Source organism: Polypterus senegalus, chromosome 10, assembly GCF_016835505.1.
Source record: "Polypterus senegalus isolate Bchr_013 chromosome 10, ASM1683550v1, whole genome shotgun sequence".
NCBI lineage: Eukaryota > Metazoa > Chordata > Cladistia > Polypteriformes > Polypteridae > Polypterus > Polypterus senegalus.
Genome location: NC_053163.1, coordinates 67,879,946 through 67,891,523, shown reverse-complemented (window position 1 = coordinate 67,891,523; position 11,578 = coordinate 67,879,946). Strand labels below are relative to the sequence as shown.

Sequence of the window (11,578 nt, the reverse complement as noted above, 5' to 3'; positions counted from 1 at the left end):
TAATGCAACGATTCTTAACTTTTGTTCTTCTTTTACCCATTGTAAAATTAAGGTACCAATAAAATATTTTACAGGATACTGTATATTTTGCTGAAGTATATGGTTTTGTTTTCCATTTGCTTTGTTTTTTTGGCCAAATTAATTAAATTTCTCATTTTTAAAAAAAGTTTAGTTATTTTGGCAGAACTACATCACCATTGTGATGTTGCTCAAGTTCATCTAGTATCTGTGTATATTTAAAAATATGTTACATAAATACATACATACACACAGTTAATTCAGAAAGTATTCAAACCCCCTCAACATCTGCACACTATTCTATTGTAGATTTAATTTTAAATGGATACATTTGCAATTTTTTCCAATCAGTCTAAAATAAATAGTCTATATTGACAAAGTAAAATCATGTTTTAAGAAAAGTTTCCAAATTTATTAAAAATTAAAAACTGAAATGTCTTATTTTTTAAAAGTATTCAGACACTTAATTCATTACTCTGGCAGTAATTGCAGGTTTGAGTCTTCCTGGGTAAGTCTCTGCAAGCTCTGTACACCTAGATGTGGACAGTTTATCCTATTCTTCCTGGCAGATCATCTCACGCTCCATTTAAATTGGATGGGAAGCTTCAGTAAACTGCCATCTTCTGGACTTCTACATATGTGTTATTGGGTTTAATTGCAGGCTTTAGCTGGGAAGCTCAAAGAAAGTCAGAGATTTGTCCCAAAGTTATTCCGGCAATGTCTTGACTATATGATTCAGCCATTGCTGTGCTGAAAGGAGAACCATTATTCCAGTCTGAAGTTGTGTGCATTCTGGAGAAGGTTTTCTTCAAAGACGTCTGTGTATTTGGCTGCATTAATCCTTTCCTTAGTACTGACCTGCCTCCCTGTCCCTACCACTAAGAATCATCCCCACTGCATGATGATCCCACCACCATGCTTCACCGTAAGGCTGGTATTAGGCATGGGATAAGCAGTGCTTGGCCTTTGCCAGAAATAGATCTGCAAAAAAAGTTAATTTTTCTCTCATCAGACCAGAGAATCTTTTTCCTCATGCTATCATGGTCCTTTATATGCTGTTTGGCAAACTCCGAGCGCAAATTGGCTTCCCTCTGATTGATGTGAGTGCTGCTGAGATGGTCGTCCATCGGACTTCTGAAGCTCTGTTAGAGTGACCATTGGGTTCTTGGTTGTCTCCCTGACCAAGACCCCTCTTTTCCAGTTACTCAGTTTGGCTAGAGAGTGTCCTGGTAGTAGCAAACATTTTCCATTTCACAGTTATTGAGGACACCATTCTCCTAAAACACTCAAAGCTTAAACATGGGTTTTATAGCCTTATCCTGGATCTATGCCCAACCACAATTTTACCATTAATATCTACAGAGAGTTCCTTTAACTTCATGGCTTATTTTTTGGACCTTATATACACAGGAGTGTGCATTTCTCCAATTAATTTGTCAGATGTGGACTCCAATCAAGTTCTAGACATATCTCAAGGAGAATTAAAGCAAACAGGACGCACCCGACCACAATTTGGATTGCAACAGGAAAGAGTATGAATGCATACATAAATGAGGGATTTCAGCTTTGATTAATGCATTTTGAATAAATTTGCAAACCTTTCTGAAAATATGTTTTCATTTTGCTTTAATTGGTTATTGAGTGTAGACTGATGGACAAAAACACTTTTCTGAAACTATAGTGTGTGCATTCCTTTTACAACAGATCATTTGAGAGGATTTTTTAATCCTAGATTTGAATTTGAAGTATGTGTTAAGAGACTTCAGCCTGTCACTGCAACATTGACTTTAAACTGGCAACCAACCGCAGACGGGGTGCCATTACACTGCAGGGCAGACTCAATCGCATAATCACACACACTCCTGCAAGGCTAGTTTAGAACTGCCAATCAACGTAACATGCACAAGTCTGAAATGATGCAGGAAACCATAGTGCTAAAAGAAACCCAACAATAGAGGCAAATTTCTTTCCTTCCCAGAAACTACTCAAGTTATTTCCATTAATGATTAAGTCATTATATTTCACTAAACATTTGGAGCTTGTAGTGACCAGAACATCCCATAAATATTTTAACTTCAAACATAATATAACTTGGAAACAGCATGGATGAGAGGGGAGTTTTCAGTATATCAATTCCACAACAGCACGTCAAGTTCTAAGATAACTTCATCTTTTTTTTTTGTTTTACTCTGTACTTTGTTTCACTTTTCTTATTTAATGTAAAGGTTTTTTAAAGATTCAACATCTGGTTATGACTATTTTTACAGTACCTGTGCTTCCAGCAAATTGGTGCTGCCAGCATCTGTTATGATGAATTGTATGACAAATTTGCAAGAACAGATATAAAATACTTTCTTTGTATCTCTTGAAATATTTTTGTTTTATTTCAGGAGCTGAAATTTACATTTTACACGTATTTGGCTATTTTTTTCAAATTTAATTTGATCTGCATATATTTTATAAGGACATTCATATTGCTGAATGGAAATACAAGTGGTACTTAGCAAATGCACATATCTATCTATCTATCTATCTATGTTCATTTTACAACTGAGTACACAAAATAGACCTTTGCAGTGTATCATTATTTTGCATACGCAGAGAGATGGATAGATAGAGAATATGATAAAAATGGGCTCCCAAACATAGCAATTGGTACTCCGAGTGGCTGCAGGTTTTAGTTTCAACTAGTTTCACAATCAGTGCGTCATTTTACCTGTAAATGATCTAATTTAAATAACTGGTCTTTTTTTCTCTTACTGTATTCAAAAAGGCAAAACAGTGCGATTTTTACATTTTAAAAAAATATTTGTATTTTTTCTTAAGACTTAATTGTTTAACTCTCCTTTATCTGTTGTCTTTATGTTCGTTATAGCTTGCTCCTTAAGTGTATCCTAATGACAGTTTACAACAAGCAGATCAGAGGCCTGAGCAAATCACAACAAATGCAAAAAAAGATTGCAACTTCCGTACTGTCAGGACCTCTAATATACTTTAGTAAATAAAGGATTATTTAACCAAACACCTGAAAAAGCAGAATGAGATTATTATTATAATATAAACAAACAAAAAACACACTAAATTATCCCCATGTAACATACTGCACATAAATGCACGATGCATTCCAATAAAAAATAGCCAAACTTAAGTTTTGCAATTTCTAACTGACCCCAAAACACAGAAACTGTTAACTCTTTTAGGGCGGATGTCGACTTTTGTCAACAGGAGAGGTTGAGGGCAATCATCAATGGTAAATAGTGAGAAAACCCATCGTTACATGTTAGTTTGACTCGCTGTGCTAGAAGGAAAGTTAGCTTTGTTAAATTGTCCAAGATTCCCTGCACTTGTATGAGTAGCGAAGAGCAAACAACGACAAAAATGGCATTGACATCTAGCAAGACATTGAAGCGAATGCAAAACAAAGCAAAATACTCCATGCACGCTGTTTTGCATGTTATCTCTGAAATGGAATCCAACTTGTTGACCTGGAGATCGAGATTGAAAAGGAAAGTGAGGTCCCGGCATCAGCTGATCATGTGATACAGCAACGTTCACCTGAGAGAACTGCCACTTGACACGATGTACAAACCAAATTGCACTGCACTGAAACCAATGACCTCCGCTACAACCCCTGCCTCGTGAAGACCACCTGGCAGCCAACTTGCCACTCACTTCTGCCAACCATTGTACTGCCTGTGAGCAGCTCAAGCCACAAGAGATGGCAAACTGGCAGCCACAGCACCAGATGTTTTATGTTGATTTTTGTGTGAAAATACTGTATTGTAAGCTTTTAAGAAAAGTGAATGTTTTGGAAAAAATATCCAGCCCTCAAAGAGTTAAATAACAGCTTGCTTAACTGAAATAGGAGTCCAATTAAAAGTAGAAGTTGGACTGAACAAAAACCTGCAGCCACATGTGGTCCCTAGGACTGAATTTACAAAATATAGCTCTGAATTTTTAGATAATACAACTCACTCTTTGTTGGCTTCACACTTCTCATTTGCTTTTGTTTCCTTCTTCTCCTTCCAGTAATCATTTAGTTTCATTCCGAGAGCAGCCAAAGTCAACCTATAAGAAAGGAGGCAGAGATGTCATGTATTATCGTCCAAGATTACAGACTACTGTACTTAATAATACGATTAATGAGTGATAAATATTATAGAAGATTAAACACTGAAAAATATATATATTTTTTATTTTGAATAAGCAAAACACTATATTTTGGAGTTCGTAGGAATTAATGTTTAAACAAAAATCAACATATATAATTTGCTTCATTACGGCTGTGCATTTTAATCTATGCATCACACACATTTTTTTATTTCAGATGGAAGTTACCATTGGATGATATAAATGAAAGGATTTTAATAAAAACTACAGTCAGAAAGCTTCAAAACAATAATACTAATGTCAAAGGAATAACATCTTGCACCTGAGGATTATGGTCTATGAAACTAAGTGCAGATGGAGATCCTGGTCAAACATTTTGCAAGTCCAAAACTCAGATAAGAAGACCAGGATGAACAAATAAAAACAGCAGAAAATGTTGGAGATTATTGCTTTCAAACTGTTGAAAGAATGAGGAAGTAGTATAAGGTTAAACTGCTAACTCAGCAAAAATGGCTTTCATGAGAGGCAGAAACCATTCAACTGTCTGCATCACCAAACTTACAAATGAACTCAAGAAATTTAGATTTTGTTGTACTTTGTTGTGGCATACAACCAAATAGAAAATTTAATAAAGGACAATTGTTAATCATGATTACATATAAGATTCATATAATCTAAATTTAAGGGGTAGATGTGAATCAACCTTTAGGATCTATGGACCATCAATCAATTTAGAAGAATGTTACATAAATGCAGGATAATTTCACCTAAAATTTACAAGTAAGTAAAAAATTTAGGGAATCTTGTGGTGGATAAATAAGGAGCTGAAAACGAAGTTTCAAAGCAAAACACAGTCGTATGAAGTGTACAAAGGAAATAGTTCTTGTGCTAACAGGCCTATCATGGTGGTTTAGTCATATGGTGGCGTATGTATCAGTTTCACTATTTGTGTCAACGTCTGATGACCAATTCACATTGTCATCACTATCGCTTGATTCAGCTAATGGTTCAGTTTCATTTTGTTCTAAAACTGGCATTACAGCTTTTTGTTTACATGCAATTATGTTTGTAATGGTTCATGGCTCCGTCCCACTCATGTATATTGATGTTGTGGCTGAATAAATAGACACATTCAATTTTTTTGGCAGTATAACTTTATTTCATCTTAAAAATAGCAGCAGAATATTATCTTGAGCGTTATTTAGGTTTAATGCTCGGGCTTAGTTCTCTAGATTTCTTCAAAGCAGCTTAATTCAAGAGACACTGAATTTTAAATAGAATTCTGAGACCAAGAGGAGGTTAAGAAAGCTAAAAGGCAGTTAGTGAGAAATACTGCAATACAGGAAAAAAATGACCCAAAGAGATTCTTTTAGCATTTTAGTTGTTACTGAGCAGTCAATGCGGCATTGAAGTGCATCAGAAACAGCTAAGGGTGAACTAAATTATAAAGAAAGTGAAAAAGCAAATGCTCTGAACTTGCATTTTGCTGAATTTACAGTAATGTGTGAAGTAGTCGATAACCTCTCAAAAGTAACAGGGACAAACCAGGAGGTACAGTACTTAGTTATTTGGAAATTGTGGAGGGAGATGAGAGGCTTAGATTAAATAGGCTAAAATCTAAACTAATTACAGGGACTGGATAAACTTTTATCCTAGAATGCTTAAGAAGGTTAGTTTGTAAATACTGTAAATAAAGCACTGACACATATCACTGCACATTCCTATGGACTGCAAAGTAGCAAATATGAGTTCAATAAATAAAAATGTGACCTGAGTGACCCAAGGCTTTATAGATCATTAATCCATCACGTGGCAAGCAATCAGTTATCGGTTTTCACTAGTATGCTGCAATTTTTATGAGTAGTAACAAAAGCATAAAACCAGTAAGCTGCCTTTGATAATATTTATCTGAAAGTCAAATAGCTTTTGATATGGTACCACATAAGTAGTCGTAAGGGGTATGACTCTTGAGTGAGTATACACATTTGGGGGCAACGCACTAGAAATCTGTAGTGAACAGTGCCGTTATCCACCACTGAAAGGGCTCCACCCTCAGGGTTTCTTCCTCTTTTCCTTGCTCTTTAAGTGAAAAATCTCATGTATAAGACATATACATAATATAACTATGAAGAGAAGGGCAGAGTGCAAAAGAAACTGAACAGGACTTGATGCTCACAGAAAATAAAAAGCTAAAATTGCTGTTATGAATTCAGGAGCTCAGTAGCACAAGATAATGGACGCTTAATCATTAATGTTTACACTGTAATGACACACAAACACACACACACACTTGGCCACACACATTTGAGAAGTGGTTTTGTCTGCCAAGATATCTTTTTGTCATTTTGACTACTGCATAACTATATGGCATAACAATGCCAAATAGAGTTTAGATAAGCATTGTGGTCTATGTACATAATACATGTTAAAACACTGTGATGATATTCTGGTATGGTATGTATGGCATTTCCCTACTAATATAAACTTACTATAGTTATTCGTTTAGACATGCAGTTAGAACTTAGACATTGTGCAGCCTCATCTGTGGTTCTGTTGGAGTGGTGTCAATTTCATTAAGCATATTTACTGATTCAGATGTTTTGAGTGATGAAATCTGCATTTCCTGTGGCTCTTCGCTATCCATTCCTTTGACAAGTTGTGGAATACTGTTTACTTCGAATACATATTTTGCAATTTAGATTTTCACAAACATAGCTGCCGATATTTTCAACCTTACATCGACTCTGATACTTTCATCATAACTGAACAAACAGACAGCACACAGTTGGATTAGTTTAGACATATGACACTCTGTAAGCTGTCAAAGAAGCCTAACATGATGTTAGGTTATGACATTCAGTATTTTGAGTGTAAGTCAAGAAAAGTTATACTTAAGCTATGTAAAAGTACTAATGAGGCCTCAGTTGAAGTATCTTGAGAAAATCCAGAGAAGAGTTACTAGTTTGATTCCAGGACTGCAATAATACAACTTATTTGTGTACAGTGGTACCTCGGTATACGTCCTTAATCCGTTCCAGATCCTTGGACTTGTACCAAATAGGACGTATACCAAACAAATTTTTCCCATAAGAAATAAAGGGAAAATGATTAATCCGTTCCCATGAAAAAAAAATCCTATTGTTATTGGCATATTATACATTGATGGGGTTGTATAAAATAATTTTAACACTGCTTAATACTAAAATGCATAAATGCAAAAGCAATTAGATGAAATAAATGAAAATTTAACCTCACTTTACTTTTTAATAACGTATTTGGTTTTCACAATCGTAGATACCGTCTTTTTCGGCATACGGTATGCAGCAGCCAAGTCCCGGATACACATGCCACCTTCATACTTTTCAACAATCATTTCAGATTTACGCGAAAAAACACAAAATCACGTGAAAATTCACAGAGTTATAGCGCGGGTTGTTCACTGAATGCTAGCAACTGGCGTACTGACGCTCGTGGGCAGTTGTGACTTTGTCTCGAGAGGTAAACAAGGGTAGCGCGCGAGTTGTTCACTGAATGCTAGCATCTGGCATACTGACACTCATGGGCAGTGGTGGCTTTGCATTGAGAGAAGTAAACAAGTGTAGCGCGCAGGTTATTCACTGAAAGCTAGCATCTGGTGTACTGACGCTCGTGGGCAGTCGTGGCTTTTTCTCGAGAGAGAGGTGAACAAGGGTAGCGCGCTGTGTTCTAGCACGCAAATCGTATTCTAAACAAAGGTCGTATACCAACCAAAATTTTTCGCATCCAAACTGGACGTATACCAAGTTGGATTTATTCCAAAGCGGACGTATACCAAGGCACCACTGTATAATGCTCTTCACCAGGTACTGGCCCAGAGCACAGTGAACAATTCTCAGTTAAAATTCAAGTATAGATTTTACTAATTACTAGTACACATAAAAATACAAAGTTTTTTAAAAAAGTAGAAACTGATTAAACATAAATGTAAGCCAACAATGTATGTCCATTAATTAAATTGATGAACTATGGCAAACACATTTGTGGAGGCTTGGGCCAATTGGCTGCCTACCCTTTCTCTAGGGCATTCTATAGTGTAGTCTGTGCTAGGCCGTCCAATCTGATGAGAAAATCTTTAATTCTGCTAATTCCAAGATTGAAGAAACTGAATCTTTTCAGTTTAAGCAAAAAGATATTAAGAATGTGGCATGATTGAAGTTTTTAAAATTATCAAAGGAATCAGTAAAGTGGCTCCCAGTTGTTAAATTAAATTCCTCATCAAGAATAAGGGCACGCATATAGAAATTTGTTACAGTCAGATAAACGTTAGGTTGTTTTTCTAACCATACACAACCAATAAATGACTAAATAATGTGGTGGAGAGTGATACTTGTGTAACTTTCAAAACTGGACTTGATGGCATTCTGGAAAAAAAAATAGGCGAACAGGAATGGTGAAGTTTGTTGAGCTTAATTGACTCTTCTTTAATGTTTTTATGGTTTTTAAGTCTTGTTGAAATGGCCATAAAATAAAAAGTGAAGTTAAATAGGAACAGTTTTATGCATTCCTTTTCTACTAAAATCATTTCTGTGAAGTCCTCCTGGGACTGTGCCTGGCAAAACGATAGGTATATATGTTACTGGTATATATTACAGGTACTATATTGCTATACGTAATAGATTTTTTTAGTCATTCTGGTGTGTGTTCAGACCATAGTGTGTGTGCATGTTTGTGTGTATATGTATCTGCCATGCCCTCTCAGATGTAAGAAGCAGATCATAGACATGTTATATAGTACCTGCCAAATAATACAAACAGTACACAACACAAGTTTTGTTGTAATTGGGGCTCATCAGGTGTACATACCTTTGCTTCTCTTTGTGGGGATCAAACCTCGGACATCAGTGCCTGATGTGTGTGCATATATATTATATATGCATCCCACCTGGCACACACTTCCTTATCATCACGGAGTGTCAGAAGGTGCAGCATGTATCCTGTCCAAATCAGGCATCAGAATAACACACAAGCCTTTGACTAATCTGCGCACACTCCTCTTTAATGCCAAAAACAAGAAATCGGCAGCAGAAACACGAAAAGCAGTTTATAGCATTCCATGCAGTCCTTGCCCAGTGGTATACATAGGACAAACATCAAAAAGAATCACAACACATATACAGGAGCATCACAACACCATCAGAAGGAAGGACTCACGATCACTGATTTATATGCATACAAAATCAACCGGACATACATTTAACTGGGACAATGTACAAGTAAGATTTAAGGCTAGTACTAAAAGCACCAGAGAGCTGGCTGAATCTTGGCTAGCAAACGAAAACGCCATTAACAGACATTTGGACATAAACCCAGCATATGCAAACTTATGAAAAACATCCTCATAATAAATAAAACTTTACGACCAATAACCCTCCCAACCCTGTCTCATTACCTGCCCCCCCCCTTATTTTACTATATATTGCCTTTGATTCTTGTTTGTCTAATCATTATTCTCTGATGACAGCTCCTGCTCAGGAATAAAAACTACTTTATGATACGTGATTCATTTTCATATATATACACGTATACACAAACACACACACACACACACAATATATATATATATATATATATATATATATATATATATATATATATATATATATATATATACACACACACACACACAGATGGCACTTATTACTAATAACACGCATTTTGTTTAAAACTCTTTCTTAAAATATAAACAATGTAAACTCAAGTAGTATGATTCATAACAGTTTTGCAACTTTAATGAAGAAGGCAACCATAAGTAAAGACAGATATATCTTCTGATTTTGCAACAACAAAAAATCCAGCAAATGACCTTTGATTTAAATACTCTTTCATACTACTGCCAACACTTCTTTCAGTTTCATTTTGAAAGGCAGAATCATTAAAGTTTTGACATGAACTCTGAGAAAACAAGTACATTATTTCTATATGATGACCAACTGAAAAAGGCTTTTGGCAAATCTGACAAATGCTTGCTAGAATAAAAAGAGCATAATAGTCATGCAAGACTAATAAAGGGCCCAACAGGAACTGATGAATGGAGACCCTATCCAGATATTAACAGGAGTTAAGAGTGCATGCTGGGACAGTAACATAATTTTCTGGGGTTGCTAAATTAAAAATGTGACAAACGAGACTGAGAAAAAGTTTACATGCTGTCATTAACCACGAGATGGCAACACTGAGTCACATAACTGGAATAATAAGCCTCATCTTGTATTCAAAGCAGTTTTGTCTATACTTAATACAGGATAGGATGTGGCAGAATAAGGGGATATAAACTACTTTAATGAGAATTCAATAACTATGGAAATGACTGGTTGCCACTAAAGTATTCTTTAAAATTAAGTATATACTGTATAATTAACACCTGCAATGACATCCCAGAAAGAGAGAGAGAGAGTGAGTAGGAGCAAAGGATAGCTAACAGAAATGTAGTATGAAGAAGAGAGTACAGGAGGGAGAGAGTAGAAGGTGAAAGAGACAGAACACCTCCCAGGTCTGGAAGGCAATGAACTGGTCTTGAGCTAGTCCAGTGAAGTAGCTAGAGATTGTTTTTTTATATATACAATATTTACAGTGCATATTAGGCCTGGGCAAAAATATCCATTTTCTCATTAATCATAATTTTTCAATTAAACGATTCAATACAATTTAAGAATCAAGATCGATCTTGTGAATCTCTATCCTGCTCAACTATTATACATAGATTTTTGCTTATCTTTGTTTTTGGCATCCGATCCAGTAGATGTCACTAATGCTCCTGTTAAGGATTTCTACAGAAAAAGCACTTTAGTACCCCACATAAAATGGTGTGTCCTCTTTTATCAGAAATCAGCCTCTTCGACACTTAAAACAGATGTGTGGGCTTACTACAGATTCAGATGGCACATCACTAAAGAACAACTGGACAGAAGCAAAGTCACACGTAAGATGTGCAACTCAGATGTTAATTATTGTTGTAACACAACAAATTTGAGAAATCATTTATCTTGATGTCACCCATAAATGTAATCTCAGCGAATGTCCAAACAAAGTTTAAACAATCTACACTGGAGATGGTAGGTAGCTCCAAGCTTCCATTTAATCTGCCTCATGTCCAAAAAATAACAGAATCTATAGCAGTTTTTTATCTATAAAGATAATAGACCCTACACTATTGTTAAAAATCAGGGCTTTCAACAAATGATACAGGTTCTGGAACTGTGGTATGCTATACCAAAGCAAATGAGTGAACTTATTGTGCCTAGACTTTATGAAGATCATAAGCAAAGCATCTTCACATCTATCAGGCCAGTGGAGAGAGTAGCCCTAACTAGCAACAGCTGAACATTCAAGGCAGCAGATTCCAACTTGACAATTACACACTAGAAACAAATTGGCATCTGTGGCGGATGTGTTGCAGACAAGTATGCTGCAT

General features: G+C 35.8%; 1 protein-coding gene across 1 annotated transcript in view; it reads right to left on the bottom strand.

Moving 5' to 3' along the window:
• Positions 1–7: 7 nt before the first annotated feature.
• The window catches only part of LOC120537168 (MORC family CW-type zinc finger protein 4-like), a 68,593-nt gene continuing 57,022 nt past the window's right edge, over positions 8–11,578 (bottom strand). Inside the window, exons 10-11 of the mRNA XM_039765898.1 lie at positions 3,994–4,086; positions 8–3,043 (exon numbers count right to left, since the gene is read on the bottom strand). Coding sequence (XP_039621832.1) covers positions 3,028–3,043; positions 3,994–4,086 — 109 coding nt within the window. The 3' untranslated portion in view covers positions 8–3,027. The remainder of the gene's footprint in view (positions 3,044–3,993; positions 4,087–11,578) is intronic.